Below are 18,978 nucleotides of genomic sequence, written 5' to 3'. Positions count from 1 at the left end.
CATGCTGAAGGGAATAAAAAATAAAAAAATTAATTTTGTTTGGGACTCCCCTACTTTCAATGCAGAACTCTGTCATTCAAACACATATCCATTGTACAACATTTCTGACTCTAAATCCCAGCTGGATAAATCACATTCAAAGTCATACTTAGCACAAATATAAATAGTAACAATCATGTAATGCAAGTGTGCGTGACTCTGTGAGTGTCAACATTTCCAATTCAATGAAAACTTTTCATTTAAAAAGGAACAGCACGTATTATAAGGTCATTGGGAATGACCCGCCTAGATTTATTTCCTCCCTAAGTTCCATGATTCATTTTATTGCAGCTGACATCTCCATCCCCATACAGCAGACCTTCTCAAGCTTCACACAGCTGCATGCAACTTAAAGACTGTCCCTCGACACCAGCCATACTGTAGCCAAGTGTGTGAGCGAGTTTGCAAACACTAACCTGTCCCAAGATAGTCTTCACCTTGTAGCCAGTAGCATTTTTGCACGTGTGTCAGCATGAATAAATTGTGTGTGAAAATACCTTTTCAGACCTGCCCTGAGGTGCAGTTACCATTCATTACCTCATTAATGGATGTTTACTGTGAAAATCAAACACATTGTTAGTTGTGAGAAAACTGTTATGTACTTGAAAGGAATTGTTACCCAAAATGAATATTCTGCATGGCGTGAGTGTGTGTGTGTGTGTGTGTGTGTGTGTGTGTGTGTGTGTGTGTGTGTGTGTGTTGGTTTTTGTGGTTTACAAGGACTTTTGACCTGAATACGCACCAGCATTACAGGGACATTTGGGTTTATGAGGACAGGGCCCATGTCCTTATAATTCCGACAGTGTAGATGCCTTTCTCTATGTCCCAGAAGCTCCCTCTCAAAGTTTCGCGCCATGTCCTAATATACCACAAAAATCTGAAATTTTACTATACACTGTGTATCCTCTGAGCTCGGGAGTGCGCCCCTGCAGCCCGGCCCCGGTACTGCATCCGCGTCATCGAAAATTTGCATATTTTACACTTGTGTAAGTTTGGAGGCCGCTGATTGGCTAGATCGGCATCGGAAGGCGGGAAAACAAAATGGCGGCGGTGGGCGGGGCTACATTCTGCCGCTAATAGCGCCGTACAAGTAAGTTAATGCAGTTTGGTAATTATTTAAACATTTTTTGTAATAATTTATCGATTGTATTTAATTATATAAATGCATACTGATCGTGCAATTAAACATGTTCCTTAAATATCATCATATAAAGTATGAATGTGACATCAAAGCTGTAATTACTCGGTTTAATATCTGTAAATTAATGTAACGCTATTAATGTAACGTTTAATAGATGGTTATTTAAATATATAATTATTATTATTATTATTATTATTATTATTATTATTATTATTATTATTATAAATCCCGTGTACACGTGCTTTAATCAGCGAGGCAAGTGTGACTGTTTGTAACTTCCTGTTTGGACCGGACACAATCTGTGCACCTGAAGCGAAGACATCTGTGGTGTGAAGCTGTTGGAAACAACTATTATATGAAAGGTTAGTAATACTGCTGTTAAACCGTTTCTCTGAGAGTTTGTGGCTCAGTTTGGCTTGTTCGTGAGTGTCTTCAGTGCTCTTTAGAAAGCAGCTAGCGCGTGATGCTAATGGCGCTAGCGTGATTACTGTAAGTCTCATCTATAAAGAGTAACATCAGACGACACTCAGCAGTGCTTGTCAGTTTACATTCTTTTCGTTCACAGTATAACTGTAAAAGTAATAGAACAGTCTAGCCATCATAATAATCTGTTGTCATGGCTACAGTCTGAAGGGGAGGGGCAGTTCTGTTTACTATTATTACTGTTCAGCTTGGTTTAATTAATAAACTCAGAGATGTGCTCTTTTCACTTCCCAATATGTACTGTATATAATAGTTAAAGTCACCTTTATTTGTAGTGTGCTTTGTAGAATGCATATTGTGTCAAAGCACTTTTACAAAGATAACCAGTCAAAATAGTATATTCAGCATATGCTCAGAATACATCATATTCCACATATATTCTGTCCAACAGTTCTTATTGTTATTAAAGCTGACACATAGGATGGCTGAAGGTGTGAGGCGAAGGAGAAAGCTGAAGCCCGTGGAGGAGGCCATACAGTTTTCACTTGAACAGAAAGACAAGAATGGACTCGAGGGCAGGTTCATCAGTCATCTTAAAGGTGAGGTAAATTAATTGATTGAAGTTAAAGGTATAGTTCACCCAAAAGTGAAGATTTTGTCATCATATAGTCACCATTAGGTTGTCTCAGTCCTGTATATCTTTTGTTGGGCAAAATAAGACATTACTAACCATTTGATGGTTTGTAAATAATGACAGAATTTTCTTTCTATGCATTTAAAGTGACTCGTGTACTAAATCTGTCTCCGGTTGATGACGTGTGGTTCTCGTGATGGTTTCACCTCTCTGTTGTTGTTTAGGGAGGGGTGTGTTCAGCTGTACTGACTTTGAGAAAGGAGATTTCCTGCTGGAATACAGAGGAGACCTCATCAGCAAAGAAGAATGTGAGCGGAGGCAAAGAATATATCACGATGCACTTAAAGTTTTCATGTTTGAGTTTCGCTACAATGGAAAACTCCTCTGGTATGTACACGTGTTTGATCTACATGTTAACTGGTAATTAATTGACATGATTCAAAATGTGTCAGTGGAAATGTCAATGATTAGAGGTCATATTTTGCTATAATTATCAGTCATGTGTTTTCAAAGCTTGGTGATGAGTGTTAAATGATTGGTGATCACAGAATATGACATCTGCTGGTCCTAAGGTTTCAGTGCTGATATTGTCTGTCTCTTGTTTAGTGTCGATGCAGCCCGAGATGACGGTTCTCTTGGGCGGCTTGTAAACGATGACCATATTAACCCAAACAGCAGGATGAAGACGATTCGTGTGGATGGAAAACCTCACTTATGTTTATTTGCCACAAGGAGCATCTGTCCTGGTGAAGAGATCACATATGATTATGGTGATTCTGAGTGGCCATGGAGATGCACGGTACTGACACCTCTATACTGTCCATTCTGACTTATTGGATTATAGTAAAGTAAAGGTATTAAACATCAGTTGTTACCTAAGTTAATGTTAGTAACTTTTTATTTTTTACATTACATGCATGTACATTCCAGTATGTCAGGATGTGTGTATGTTTACACCTGTTTCATGAGGACCATCATAAGAACATAGTCTTAACATGGTCTTGATGTCACATTGTGTGTGTGTGTTTACACCTGTGTTACGAGGACCCTGTTTTATGAGGACCGTCATAAGAACATAGTCTTGACATAGTCTTGATGTCACATTGTGTGTGTGTGTTTACACCTGTGTTACGAGGACCCTGTTTTATGAGGACCATCATAAGAACATAGTCTTGACATAGTCTTGATGTCACATTGTGTGTGTGTGTTTACACCTGTGTTACGAGGACCCTGTTTTATGAGGACCGTCATAAGAACATAGTCTTGTGTGTGTGTTTACACCTGTGTTACGAGGACCCTGTTTTATGAGGACCATCATAAGAACATAGTCTTAACATGGTCTTGATGTCACATTGTGTGTGTTTACACCTGTGTTACGAGGACCCTGTTTTATGAGGACCATCATAAGAACATAGTCTTGATGTCACATTGTGTGTGTGTTTACACCTGTGTTACGAGGACCCTGTTTTATGAGGACCATCATAAGAACATAGTCTTAACATGGTCTTGATGTCACATTGTGTGTGTGTGTTTACACCTGTGTTACGAGGACCCTGTTTTATGAGGACCATCATAAGAACATAGTCTTGACATAGTCTTGATGTCACATTGTGTGTGTGTTTACACCTGTGTTACTAGGACCCTGTTTTATGAGGACCATCATAAGAACATGGTCTTGACTTTACTGAAGAGTCCCAGTCAAGTCAAGACTTTTTTCTAAGAGAGAATGTAATCTGTTCCATTCTTTTAAGGACAAACACAATTATTTCAAGAACTTCTTGGATACCTTTATAGCTGCTGTGCCTTGTTCAGAGTTCTTTAGGTTCTTTAGACACTGATTCTACTCAGTTATCATTTAAAAATATGTGGTGATTAAATAAAACTGACTTTTTACCAACTCCTATTGCAAGATACTTAATCTAAATATAACAATTAGACATTTTCAATATCATATGGCCACAATGGGATGTGAATGATCCATATTTAGCCTAATATTTCACATCCACGCAGCCCAATGTCATGGTTATAACTAGGGTCTTCAAATACCAGGCTTTTGTCAAACAAACGACACACTGAGATTCTTCGGTCAAACATCAAGACCATGTTCTTATGATGGTCCTCATAAAACGGGGTCCTCATAACACGGGTCTAAACACACACACACACCACCTGAAATACTGGAATATATATATATATATATATATATATATATAAATAAGCATGTAAGGTAATACATACAAAATCATGAACATTAACTTGGGTAACACTTGAAAATTGAAATATTGATCTGAAATATTGTAATCTTACTTTTAATTCACATTGATAAAATATAAGCAAGATTATAAAATTTGTTTTATATCAGTATTTTATGTGCTCATTTATTGTCACAGATGACTAATTTGATGTTCTTTTCTAGACTCTTAGTGTGGTTGAACCGTCCACTCTTGAAGTCAACACACTGTCCCAGTCAGAAGACACAGACGTAGAGAAGGTACTGCAATTGATTGAGTGATTTTATTTTATTGTTATTTTATCGTTTTAATTTATTATTTTATTATATTTTTTGATTTATTTACAGTTGTGTTCAAAATTATTCAACACCCTTGACTTGCAAGACAATTTGCTGTGGAGGATAACATTTTATGAAATCAATTTAACGAAGGCATCAGTAAAGTATTAGAGAAAGTTTGTTAATACACTTTTGAGTGATTCTGAGAATGGAAAATTGATGAATCATGATAAAATTCGAATTGGCTCTAAACATTCATGTTCAAAATTATTCAACCCCCTTTGTGCAGAATCTTTTATTCTTTAAAATCACCATTAAACGCTGTCTGTAAGTGTTTAGAAGCTTCTGTCACCTCTCTACTACAGTTTGGCCCATTCCACACCTGAAAAAGCTTTCAGATCACTGATAATCTTTGGTTTTCACATTGCCACTGCTTTCTTCAAATTCAACCAGATATTCACAATGAGAATTAAGCCTGGAGACTGAACAGGTCACTCAAGTACATTCTGTGACTGATCCCTGAACCAAGCAGAAGTAGATTTGGATGTGTACTCTGGGATGACTGTCCTGCAGGAAAGTCCATTGATCATCAGCTTCAGTCTTTCAGGCATCACAATTCTTGTCAAAATGGCCTGACACTTTAAAGAATCCATGATGTCCTTCATACAGTCGTGATTTCCACTTCCTTCTACAGTAAAGAAACCCCATAACAGGACTGATCCACCTCCAAGTTTGACGATAGAGATGGTGTTCTTCTGCTTATGAGTTTTGCCTGTTTTGCAGCAGACATACTGCTGATCCATGGGTCCAAAAAGTTCCAGTTTGGTCACATCCCTCCATAAAACATTCCTCATGAGCTCCACAAGTCTACACAAATGAACTTTAGTTAGTTCAAGTCTGCCTTTTGTTCTTCTTGATCAAGAGTGGTATTCATCAAGATGTCTCAACATAAAGGCCATACTTGTCTAGTGTTCTTCTACACACTGCTTTGAAATGGTTTTCCTCCTTTCATCGGGTCATCTTGGAAGTCTTTGGCTGTACATTGCAGATTTTTCTCAGTTGCTCTGATTAAACATTTTATGATATTGTGCTTTTTCTTCCACAACCTCAAAGATTTTCTGGTAAAACACACTTTAAGCTAAGGAATAAGACTGAGAGCTGTGTCTCTAGGAAATGTCAATGTCTTGGAAATCTTCATATAGCCTTAGCCTTTCTAAAGTAATACAATATTTCTTCTCTTTAGCTTTTGTGAGATCTCTTTTGATATTTTAGCTACTTAACTTCAACACATGCATGGGCTAACTGTACGTGTAACGGCTCAAGCTAATTCTGTTTTTAATAGAGTTTCTAAAAGCTTAATTGTGTTTTGAGACTGTTACATTCCCCACCATGCAAATAAGTGATTTAAAAACAGCAATGTTGAATAGGGGTTGAATAACTATGACATAGCAGTATTATTAAAAAAATCTTATAACTCAAATGTATTACATTATATATTGACAATATCACTTTTAATATTCCAGAGAACTGTTATAGATGCAAGTTTTATTATATCCTGGATCTTCAGAAAAGCTTGTATTTGTAAAGTACTGCAGTCTCTAGGTGGTTGAATAATTTTGAACACAACTGTATTTATTTATTTTGCTTTGGTAACTCATTTATAACATAATTATTTTATTTTAATTTAATTTTTTGATTTCATGTTTTCAGCTGAAAGTTGTCAGTGATCAGTCAGAGTTGGACTTCAGTATCTGTGCAGCCTCTGAAGGACTGGAAAAGGTAATTCATTATCAATTTGTACAGTCCCTGAATCCTTTGTCTGCAGTAGAATGTTTATTTATTTTTTATTTCTGTTTCCTTAATTTCAGGTGACTCTGAAGAAGGACCGGTTACTATTGGATGATCAGGACTGTGTTGAGAAGGTAATTAAATGTGCATTGCATATTTTATGAAATGTTAGATTGATGTTGCAAGAAATCATCTCTACATAAGTCTTGCTCTTTTTCATTGTTTTCAGATGTCACCTGTCAAAGAGCATGTGTTGAATGAGGAGCAGAGCTTTTGTGCCCCAGTTGAAGGAGTTAAGGAGGTATTCACATGTTTCGGATGAACTGTTATTTCAGTGCAACAGTGATTGCTCTGAAGTCCATGTCTGCATGAACTGTACACTTTGCTGTTACTAAATGCATGTATTTAGTGACCTGTTTTCACTTTCAGTAATATTAGTCGATGTCTGAATCAGGGGTGTCCAGACTCGGTCCTGGAGGGTCAGTGTCCTGCAGAGTTTACACCGGCCCTCCAGGACCGCTCTAAATGTAGATTTGTAGTAATATATTGACCAGTACCTTTTAAGGTCTGTAACGTAAATGTTTTTAATGATTGTAAGTGATCTTATTAACTAAATGACCACAACTTCCCTGTCATTAAAAATACATTCAATTATTATTGAAAGACAATGCAGCTCGTAATGTAGTATCACATGTATGTTTTAGAATCTTTCTTTGTTGCTTTAATTTAACACTCACTGATGTTTTTTTCTTCACAGGTCTGCAGACATGTTGTGGTCACTTCAGCAATATCAAGCATGGATAAATGTGCTGAATGTGTGGGACCTGTTGCAGCTCTCAAGTGGATTGGCCTGAGATGTAAATGTTAGTATGGTCATTTGTACTCTATACATCATGACATTTCTATTTTTATCATTTTAGTATCACTAATCAACGTTATGAAGTCAGTTCAAAATGGTATAACTGTTGAGTTTGGCAGTAGGAGAGAAGGAGATTTCAGACCATTGCTAATGCACAGATATGTAATACCATTAATAATAATAGGAGTGTTACATTGTTTTCACCTTATTCTACGTTTAGGCATAGAATCTCGTGTTAGCGGTTGAACGTGTCCTGACATGTGACATTTCTTTTATAGTGTGCTCCAGTTTTTGGCATAAGTCCTGCTATCTGAAGCTTCATGAATGGGATGGAAGACGGTCATCGTGTGTAAGAAAATATTTGATTTGATACATTTGTTCCATATTTTTGAGTTATCGGTGCTGTAAATTAATCATAAATATTTTGACAATAGGAAGTAAGTTCAGAGGAAGATGAGCTGTCAGATGAGGATTACATACCTCAGTCAGAGTCAGACCATCAGTCAGACAGTTCAGATGAGTTGACAACAAGACCAGCACGTTACGACCAAGCTAAACTCTTAGATATACAGGAAGCTGCGTCATCTAAGTTTAGTGAACATCTGAGATCAGATGTAACTACCCTGAATGTGTCTAAGGGCAAAGGAAAAGGAGTCCTGAAGGTCATGGAAGCAGCAAGTGTGTATGATGAGTCTGATTTAATGTGTCATGAGGAGCAGTTTACTGATTTTGAGACAGACAGTGAATCAGACTTTCCCAGAAAGCAAGGCTCAGTGGTATGCAGGTCAACAGATGTGCTTATGTCATCACCTCAATCACACAATAGTAAGCTTTTGAATTCAAAAAGCACAGTAACATTGAGAGAAGAGAGGGAACGCAGCATGGCTGGAGGTGATCATTGTGTGCAGTCACCAAAAATCTCCTGTTCAGCAAATAGGAAGAATTATTGTTACATCTGTGGCAAACCTCAGTCCAAGTTAGCGCGCCATTTGAAAACTCATATGGCTGAAGTTGAAGTTGTTCAGGCTTTGTCAAAGCTACTGTTAGCCATGGAAAAGGGCTGTCTTCCTAATCTTCAAGGCAAATCCCTTGATGACATTGAGATTGAAGGTACGTCCATCCTAGCATGTTTAGCACAGCGGGTCTTTTAAACTCACAGGGAGGTTTAAGAAAAGTAATCTCTGAAATATGTCTTGTGTTCGTTGTCATTAGGAATGGTTTATAAATGGTGTGTGATTGTGTTATTTCACTTCTGAATGCAGATGTTTTTCATGTTTTGAGTTTTATTTTTCATTGAAGATGAGATCATCATGACCGATTCTGATGACAGTGATCCTGAAGAAAGTGAATCTGATGATGAGGCTCTTGCTGGAGCTGCGGGAAACTCCAGTAATGCTGGTATGTGTCAGCTAAGTTTTTTTTATTTTTAAATCATCAAAGTCAAAAATTATATTGGGTAACACTTTATTTTAGGGTCTCTAAACTACAGTGGTTTGAAAGTGTTGGCCCCCTTCCTGATTTCTTATTTTTTTGCATGTTTGTCACACTAATGTTTCAGATTATCAAACAAATTTAAATATTAGTCAAAGGTAACAAATTTAAAAGTAAACACATGCAGTTTTTAAATGAAGGTTTTTATTATTAAGGGAAAACAAAATCCAAAACTACATTGCCCTTTGTTCAGAAGTGCCCCCCCCCCACCTTTGAAACTGGTTTATCACACCTGAGTTCAGTTTCTCCAGCCACACCTCTTCACAGTTAAGAAATCTCTTAAATAGGACCTGTCTGATAAAAAGTGAAGTAGACCAAAAGATCCTCAAAAAACTAGACATCATGTCGACATTCAAAAATATGCAGACACAAATGATAAAGAAAGTAATTGAGATCTATCAATCTGGAAAAGGTTATACAGTTTTGGGACTCCAATGAACCACAGTGAGAGCCATTTTTCACAAACTAAAAAAAGTAAAAAGTTTATTTGATTAGTGTTTTTTTACGATACAAATCATTGCAAAGCAACTTCACATAAAATTAAGTTTCTACACTATTTAGTAGTAGCTTATAAGTGGTGACTGTCAGTTTATGTGCATATGACAGGAATCAGACATAATCAACCAGACGATGAAAACTATTAACAGCAATTATAATGTGATTGCATAGTAAGCAGCAATATTTGTTAGTTCTGTATGTTGTTTCAGTGTTAACATCATCTGAGTTCCTCTGAGGGTCAGCATCATCTCTTCTCAGGTGTTCTGGATCCAGACTGGAGCTTGTGTAAATCCTAGTTAACACGGGATGAAGATCCAGCAGAAACAGAGAAACACATAGAGACATCATTAGCATAGCTGCTGTTCCAACCAAGTACAATTAATTAGTTTAACCCAAGCTAAATTTGATCAGATACAACTGCAGTCACAAATTATGAGATGCATTATTGCTCATTGAAAAATATGTTTTTAATCTAGATTTAAACAGAGAGAGTGTCTCTGAACCCCGAACATTATCAGGAAGGCTATTCCAGAGTTTGGGAGCCAAATGTGAGAAAGCTCTACCTCCTTTAGTGGACTTTGCTATCCTAGGAACTACCAAAAGTCCAGTGTTTTGTGACCTTAGGGAGCGTGATGGGTTGTAGCGTGGTAGAAGGCTAGTTAGGTACGCTGGAGCTAAACCATTTAGGGCCTTATAGGTAAGTAATGATAATTTATAACTGATACAGAACTTAATAGGTAGCCAGTGCAGAGACTGTAAAATTGGGGTAATATGATCATATTTTCTTGAGCTGGTAAGGACTCTAGCTGCTGTATATGGTGGTGGTAGTGTCATGGTCTGCTTCTGGACCTGGAAAACTTACTGTGATAAATGGAGAAATCTGCTGTTTACCAAAAAATCCTGAAGGAGAATATCTGGCCATCTGTTGTGACCTCAAGCTCAAGCAAACTTGGGTTCTGCAGCAGGATAATGATCCAAAACACACCAGCAAGTCCACCTCTGAATGGCTGAAGAAAAACAAAATGTAAGAGTGGCCTGGTCAAAGTCCTGACCTGAATCCTATTGAGATGCTGTGGCGTGACTTTAAAAAGTTGTCCATGCTTGAAAACCCTCCAATGTGGCTGAATTACAATTCTGCTTAGATGAGTGGACCAAAATTCATCCACAGCGCTGTAACAGACTTTACATTTAATTGGAAGTTATCGCAAACACTTGATTGCAGTTGTTGCTGCTAAGGGTAGCCAAACCGATTATTAGGTGTAGGGGCAAACATTTTTCACACAGGGTAATGTAGTTTTGGTTTTTGTTTTCCCTTAATAATAAAAACCTTCATTTAAAAACTGCATGTTGTGTTCATTGGTTTTCTTTGACTTATATTTACATTTGTTCGATGATCCGAAACATTGAAGTGTGATAAACATGCAAAAAAATAAGGAACCAACACTTTTTCACACCGCTGTAGTTTCTTATTAGTGTGCGTAGTAGTAGTAGTGGTGGTGGTAGTAGTAGTAAGCACTTATTAATAGCTTATTTTACATGACCTTATTCTACATCCCTAATCCTACCCAATACCTTAATGTAACAACTATCTTATTTACTTTTAATAAGCAGAAAATTAGGAATTTGAGGGAAAAGTTGTAGTTAATAGTGTTCCCTATTATAAAGTGTTACCTTGTATTATATTAGTCCAGCATTTATAACAGGATATTACTAAAATATATATATATATTATTTATTTATTTATTATTTATTTTTTTTAATGACTGATTGTCTGCAGGTGTTCAGAAGATGCCCATTGAGAGCACCACTGAACTTCCTGAAGGTACCAGAGGTTTAAATTGCAATGGCACCATCAATGTTGCAAAGCACATGAGCTCTCGTAGAGTTAGAACTCACTAAAGTATGTATTCTTCTGTACAGAGAGTGAGAGTGAGGCAGAAACTGAAAACCCACGGAGAGGGCAGAAGGTGTCCTGGTCAAACGCTGAAGTTACAGCTGTAATGAAACATTTTGAGGGCCACATAGCTAAAGGAAAACTGGCCACACTGACTGAATGCCAGCAGTGTAAATCTGCTGAGGATCCTGTTTTGGTGAGACGCAGTGCACAGAACATAAGGGATTTTGTAAGAAATCGAGGAATTAGCTTAAAAAGGAAAACCCAAAGCAAGTGATGTTACAGTACATTTTGTGTGTTCTTGATGCCATTCAATTAACATTAGCACTTTGGCTGTTGTTTTTATTTCCCATAGTGCAATACTGTTATGCCAGCAATTCATACGAATATCTCCTTGTAGAAATCGAGGTTGACTGTTAGTTTGTCAAAAATTACAAAATTGTGTCAATTTCTCATTGATTTTTGGATGACCTGTCCCTTAAAGAGAATTTAACTTCCAGAATGAAAACTGTCATCATGTACTCACCCTCCACTTGATCCGGACCTGCATCAGTTTCTTTCTTCTGTTGAACACAAAACAAGATCTGTAAGTATCTGAACAGTTAATGGGCATCATTGACTTTCATAGTATTTTTATTTTTTTTTCTTCGTACTATAGAAGTTAACGGTGCCCATCAACTGTTCATAAACTAACAGATCTTCTTTTGTGTTCAACAGAAGAAAGAAACTGATGCAGGTCTGGATCAAGTGGAGGGTGAGTACATGATGACAGTTTTCATTCTGGAAGAAAACCATTCCTTTACAGATAAATCTGTTTCTCTACACATCTGCAGCATGTATTGTGTGCTCAGAGAGTTAATCTCATGCACACTGTGTGTTTAGTGAGGTACTTAAAACATGAGGATTGCCTTTTGATTTGATTTATAGTTTTTTTTTTTTTTTTTGTTGGTGAATTACACTTAATTATTTGATGTTTGTTTTGTGTGGCATTCCTTTTTTTTTTTTTTTAAAGATTACCCGTTTAATTAATTGGCGAATTTGACAACATGTTTATTTTTATTTCACAAATTTAAGTCATTATTAAAGTACTTCTAAAACACATTGGTGTCTGTAATGTTGTGTATTGTGTTAAAGATCCTGTACTCTTTAACCACCTCAGTCTTGGTAATGCAGCATAGTGACATGTCTGTGTGTTGTGTATGGGGTCACGTACCTGTAAAACACATTGTCCCTGTAATCCAGAAAACTGACATGTTTTGTGTATTGTAAAACGAGTGTCCTCATAAATCAATAGGACCCTATAAGTCCCAATTATGTAATGGGCGGGAACATTATAGGAGGGGCGTGACAGTCCTTGTGTACCACCAAAATATCATATTGTCATATTATCAATTCTATTGTGTGTAAAGAAAATCCAAAGTGATATTTGTGTTCTGCAGAGTAAAACAAATTTTTTGATAGTTTTATCATCTCTGTAGGACACCGGGAAAGGGGTGTCCCCTTAAACCACCATCCAACTGGTTTGGCCATCAGAGTACTGCTAAACCACAAAAACCAGTATGTGTGTGTGTGTGTGTGTGTGTGTGTGTGTGTGTGTGTGTGTGTGTGTATGTGTGTGTGATGTGTGTGTGATGTGTGTGTGTGTGTGTGTGTGTGTGTGTGTGTGTGTGTGTGTGTGTGTGAGAGTGAGTTTGTTTGATTTCATTGGAAGGTTGGGTGAAAATGTGAGTGTGTTTGTGTTTGTGAGTAAGTGTTTCCTTCCTAATCAGAGTTGGGATTTGGGTTGTTATTGTATGAAGTGTTGAAATGTCTATTGAATCAGAGATGTGAAAGAGAATAAAGAATAAGGACACTGGTGATATGATTGTATCAGATAGTTGATAGTTTCTCCATGTTCAAAAAAAAAAAAAAAAAAACAGTACTTCCTTAACTCTGCTAAATAAACATGGTGGTCTCTCAAAACCCTTTTTCGCCAGAACAATAAAAAAGGGCAAAAATTCACAATTTACATGTGAAGCAATTTGAAGCAAAAGAATAACGGTATACTTTTATTCAGTAAGGACACATTAAATTAACAAAGACATTGTAATGTTACAAATTATTTGTTTCAAATAAATGTGGTCTTTTTGAACATCCTATATTTCAAAGAACCTAGGCCATCACAAGACTAAATTACACTAACCCTAAGCCTAACCCTAACCCTAACCCTAATATTTTACAGTTAAACTATGACATTTAACATAAAGTCTCCATAAAAAGTTATGGTCAAAAAAGTTTTAGTCTGTGGTAAAGTCGCCCCCTGCATTGTCAAACCAACAACTGAAATGTGAATCTCTAGCGTGTTGCAGATGTGGCAACATGTTCTGAGCGGAATGTGTTTTATGGTTAAATCGTTTTAACATACTTTACACAGATATGTCCATTTCCCTCATAAAGTTTCTTTTTTTTTCGTCTTTCTCTCTTTGCAGTACTAAGTGAGGGCCATGAGGATTGGTGTTTTCTTAATCTGGTCACTGGATTCCAGAAAATAAATCATTGGGCTATTTTTTTTTTTTTTCACGTTTAGTTTAGTTTGTGTGAGTGTGTGTGTGTAGGAGCACATTGCTTCTGTTTGTATTTTTATTGCATATTACCTATATTTTAACCATTAATCTGTTCAAATTGACAGCGCACTCTGCAGTCATCATATCCAGTTTGAAGTCTCTAAAAGCACCATTTCAGCTAAAGCATTTCTTCATTAATCAAGTATTTCAGCTGAAAAAAAGGAAAAATGCGTTCTTTTAGACGCCATGAGAAGAAAGAGAGAACCCTTGAGATCTAACTTTTTCAAGCTATGTTAGTGTGAAAACTGAACCTATCTGCACAACACAGATGTATATACAGTACAATAAAGTGCTCTTTCCCCTACTACCAAGAGACTAGCAGCTCTGACTGTAGCTCATGTGACATTAATTTAAGCCTACTGATTCCTTAAAATAGAGGGAGAATCCCTTTAATTTAATCCCTTTTTCAGCAAGTCAGAAGACACTAAATAACTTAATTTGTGAAGAAACTTAATGGTATTTAAAAAGGATGAATGTGCATTGGGCAGCTGCTTTTATGTGTGAGGTGGCATTCTGGGAAATTCATGCAAGTCTGAAGCCAAGTGCTGGATCAAAAAAAGACCTACAAAAAAAAAAAAAAACACAGGGATTCTGCAGGGCACTAGTTTAACTTTTCAGTTTTCCTCCATAAGCTTGATCATTGTCTATGCTTACACTCCAAATCGTCAATAATATACGTTTTCAAAGAGTATTTATCTGTTTTATTTGTTCTTCAATCGGCAGATCCAGAAATGGCTGATGTGTGTCTCAAAGATGTATGGTGGAGAAATCATACTGTAAAGTGTCTCTTTGGAAATTCTCCTGTAGTTGAGGCCAGTATTACCCTGTATGCCTCATTTCTGGCCTGGAGAAGTCTTCAGAACCATTACACAAGGGACCACCCTGCTGTAGCCTTATACATATATCTTCTTACAAAAACACTGGTCAGCCACAGGTCTACAGCAGCCCACTGTCTGTATTTGATACTCAATGTATGTTGACTTCAGTCTTTAGGTTTTTGTTTATAGACAGTTTCATGCTGATCTTAGCTTCTTTGGGTGTTTAAACTCTATGAAAACTCTATCAAAAACATTGATTCACTCAGGAATGGATGAAATAACTGGCTTTATCTGAAATCACATACTCTCTGAATATATATATATTTCATCAATAAAAAGTATGTTCTATAGTATGAATGTAAACCAGATGTACTACATTCATCGTGTTGTCATTATATTATGTCATCCAGGTACTTTTTGGGTACTATTTTATGAATACTGTGGACTCTGGCATACTCTTTTCATGTTCTGTTTTGCCTAATATTTATATATTCGGATACTAAATCATTAAAATTATTAATTCAAATGATTTTTTACAGATTTATTCGGGAATAAAACAAGTCCCATGGATGTATTTATATATGAATGAGTCACTGAATCATTAATTTGGCTGATTCTTTAAAAAATGCTCATTCAGAGATAAATGATACGAGTCACTGAATCATATGTTCAGCTGAAAATAGCTCAAGCTGTCACTGACTGTTGCAAGTTCTGTTGAAGATTCTGAAATAATAACAGAGCTCACAAATCTTTTGAACAAGCAATGGTAACACACATCTTGGTTTAAACATACTTATTTACATTGAAATGTTGTAAGAATGCTTGTGTGATATTGCTTGAATTTGGCATGTGTAGAGATGCTTTTTGGTGGTGTCAACAAAATAATGGCTGACTGCTTCTGCTTAGCATAGCAGGGTTAATGATTGTGCTGCATTTTAAAACACTCCAAGAGGAAACACATGATAGCTGTGGTGACAAATTGGGCACACAAACTCCATAGTCTTGGCCAAGACACCGAACATGTGAGGGCCAAGGTGTCTGCCCTATATACACAATATACTGTGTGTGTGTGTGTGTGTGTGTGTGTGTGTGTGTGTGTGTGTGTGTCTCTCAATCTCTCTCTCTCTCTTTCTCTCTGCTGGATAACAGGAGGCCCGTCCTGCTTGTTTCATAAATGATGGTATTATTTATGTTAATCCTAACCAGCCATTAATTGAGGCACATGTGTCTTAAGTTAGTTTGTATGGAACAGTTGATATAATGCATCTGGCTTTATTAAATATATGGGTGTGTTTCCTCACCCAGTTCTGTTTATAGAGTGCATGGTCTCTAAGCCACTGTGTATATTGAAAAAATGTTGGGTTATGATAACATTTTGACCTGTGCTTTAAAGGATTAGTTAAACCAATAATATAAATTATTTCATGTTCTCACCCTCATTTCATTTAAAACCCATTTTAGTTCCTTTATGCAATACAAAAGATACATTTTGAATAATATACAATATGTTATCTTTTACGATTCAGTAACAGTTACATATGAAATAATCTGTAAAAGCATCATTAAAGAATCCTATATTATCAAAAAGGATCCCATACTGTACATTTCAGGTTTTCTAGTATAATTCCATACAATACTTTTATATGAAGTATGGTCAACTTCAAGATGTCAGGATGTCTTTGTGAATAATTACATCAATTCATGAAGTTATGTTACACACTTTTACTTTATGGCTTAAGAAGACATTGAATGTTGCTTTTGGATGAGTTTTATGGTTCATATGTTTTGATACTTTAAAGCACTTGATACTTTAATTTTGGAGGTCCAGTCTTGATCTCACAGACTTAATGTAAATTTCATACTAATGACATTTTCGGCATCAGGATATTGTCAAGATGTTGTGCAATGCAAATGATAAATTGAAGTTACATCAGTCTTAACTTCAATCATGCTGCAGATTGCCATTTCTTTTTCCATTCTTTCAAATGTGTGGCTACTCAAATTTAAGCATTTTGTTGCCTGAACTGTTTAAAAATAAACATGTACAATTGTTGAATCTTTAGCTGGGTTTCCATCACCCTGCTTTTATGCGCATTTTGAAGTATCACATTAGAATCGAGTGATGGAGATGATGAATTTCAAATAAAAATGGCTTGATTTGCAAAAAGGTTTTTACACTCGCTTGAGATGTTTTTTGACTTGTGCAAAAAAGGGTTAATGCCACTGATCTATATATATGACTGCGCATCGCGTTCTAAACTGCCAACAGGCAGTGAAGCCACCGGAAGTGTTCGATCCGCCATCTTACTAATCCCTACCAGCAGAGAGCACCATTGAGTAACATTCAAAACGCTGTCCTAAAATCACTCAATTTGAAGCAAATCATTCAAACGGGACTCGTTTTTATGTTATGTGTATGTTAATTAATGTTTACTTCAGATGTTATCAGCAGTGTTTATGGTCTTTTGCGGCAGGATAAGCGATACATTTAAACCGTTAAGGTGGGTGTGTCTGTTGCGCACTGACGACAGAGGTAACTGATCTAACACAAAAAATGGCTTATTTCTTTATCAACATAATTATTTAGGAATTATTAAACATCAACGTATTAGTATCAGAAATTGATTCGAATATATTACAATGATTAATACAATTATGTTGTTAATATTGCTCTATACATGAAAAGCTTAACTTACTATCTTGGAAATAAAGCTTTATAAAGTTTATGTCCTTAAATCCATATTGTATATAGTCAGTTATTTCTCTGAATAAATTCAGATTTCAGAATGAGCAGTTTGTAGTTTGTTATATATGTTGAGGTCGTGTCTGTTTGATGTTTATCGTGTTCATGATGCTCACTAATGTAATTAGCACAGCTTTTTAATAAGTAGGGGAAATTCGCAATATTTAAAAAATAACCGTTTACATGCCTAGGATGTTTGCATTGTAATAATGTACAGAAATACTTCAAATTTACAAAATTCTGACTTGTTAGGTGATGTTTTCTAATTAAAATCATACAATTTCCTATTAATTCAATGGAACGTTTTCGCACACTAGGGATTACCAATATGGCGGCGCGGCGGCTTCACTTTAATGACGTCATGAGCAATCCAGTTCTATATTATAGATCAGTGGTTAATGCGAATAATTGTAGAAGGAAAAGCATTTTGTGAATATATTTCTCTAATCGCATCAAAAAGTAATGTGACTTTGCACTATAGGACGGTAAATCCTGACAAACCAGCGGAGCGATCTCATTCCATGACATCTAAAATGTTGTTACGGTCTTTAGAAAATGCCCAAGCAAATTTGTCTTCATCAAAGTATTTCTTTATAATTGCCTTATAACCGTTCCCAAACTGCAGCATCCACCTCCGAAAGCAATAACGGCATTCATTGCTTTTCATCTGCTTATTCCGAATCAATTTCTTTTTCTCATTTGATGGAAACAGTGCTTGTTCGCAAATGAATTGTGCGATATTCCAATTTTGAATAGTTAGTTTTGAATAGCAAATTTCGATGCAAATCCGTCCTTTACGTAAGTAAAACTCTTAGAATCATTGATGCCAGGATCTCAAACTCTCTACATATGTCCATCTCTGTTCTCCATTCTTTCCAAAAACTCCTTTAAAGGGGGGGGGGAATGCTCGTTTTCACTCAATATCCTGTTAATCTTGAGTAGCTATAGAGTAGTACTGCATCCTTCATAACTCCAAAAAGTCTTTAGTTTTATTATATTTATAAGTGAAAGATAGTCTGTACAGATTTTTCCCAGAAAAACACGAGCGCCTGGAGGCCTGACGTGTGGGCGGAGCTAAAGAATCACGAGCGCGAGTAGGCTTTTGCGTTGAGAGCGTTTGGAAGCTGTGACATTAACTAACAGTTAACAGACAATAACTAACAGCTAACAGTCAGATTCAGCGTATATTTATATTTATATATATTTCAGAGGCTGAAATTTAACAAGAGCAGCATCAGCAACGACGTCTCTATGTTAGGGCTGTGCAAAAAATCGAATGCAATTTTCATTTACATCTCATCAGTAAAGACGCTCCTGTAATTAGAAGTATATCTCCAGCACGTGTGTTCAGATCAGGGTTGCCAGGTTTTCACAACAAATCCTGCCCAGTTGCTTCTCAAAACTAGCCCAATCCCGCTTCCAGAAGGTTCCCCGATAAAACATTGCTTCCCGTGGTGAAAATATACGTTTTTTAGCAGGGTTGCCTTGGTAAAATTCGCATTTTAGGGGCAAAATATCACGTTATTTGTATTGGGGTC

The 18,978-nt window shown here is 36.4% G+C and overlaps 2 protein-coding genes across 2 annotated transcripts in view; one reads left to right on the top strand and one right to left on the bottom strand.

Annotated features, from left to right (window-relative positions):
* The window catches only part of LOC113063237 (serine/threonine-protein kinase MRCK beta-like), a 492,601-nt gene that overhangs the window by 198,107 nt on the left and 275,516 nt on the right, over positions 1-18,978 (bottom strand). The gene's annotated exons all lie outside the window — the stretch shown is intronic.
* On the top strand, positions 712-11,846 carry LOC113063241 (uncharacterized). Its single transcript, XM_026233489.1, has 15 exons — positions 712-1,129; positions 1,432-1,542; positions 2,073-2,202; positions 2,462-2,624; positions 2,844-3,036; positions 4,654-4,728; positions 6,457-6,525; positions 6,615-6,668; positions 6,764-6,835; positions 7,292-7,397; positions 7,672-7,742; positions 7,828-8,503; positions 8,693-8,791; positions 11,160-11,204; positions 11,303-11,846. Exons 3-15 carry the CDS (start codon positions 2,085-2,087, stop codon positions 11,551-11,553), a joined length of 1,992 nt encoding a protein of 663 aa, XP_026089274.1. The 5' UTR covers positions 712-1,129; positions 1,432-1,542; positions 2,073-2,084; the 3' UTR covers positions 11,554-11,846.

This window comes from Carassius auratus, chromosome 45 (assembly GCF_003368295.1).
Source record: "Carassius auratus strain Wakin chromosome 45, ASM336829v1, whole genome shotgun sequence".
Taxonomy (NCBI): Eukaryota; Metazoa; Chordata; class Actinopteri; order Cypriniformes; family Cyprinidae; genus Carassius; species Carassius auratus.
The sequence above is the reverse complement of the archived record's forward strand: the minus strand, read 5'-3'. Positions and strand labels throughout refer to the sequence as shown.

Coding starts and splice junctions, on each gene's coding strand:
- LOC113063241 (XM_026233489.1), top strand. CDS start 2,085: ATGGCTGAAGGTGTGAGGCGAAGGAGAAAGCTGAAGCCCGTGGAGGAG. Junction 7,398..7,671: donor GATTGGCCTGAGATGTAAAT/GTTAGTATGGTC, acceptor TTTCTTTTATAG/TGTGCTCCAGTTTTTGGCAT. Junction 8,792..11,159: donor GGGAAACTCCAGTAATGCTG/GTATGTGTCAGC, acceptor GATTGTCTGCAG/GTGTTCAGAAGATGCCCATT.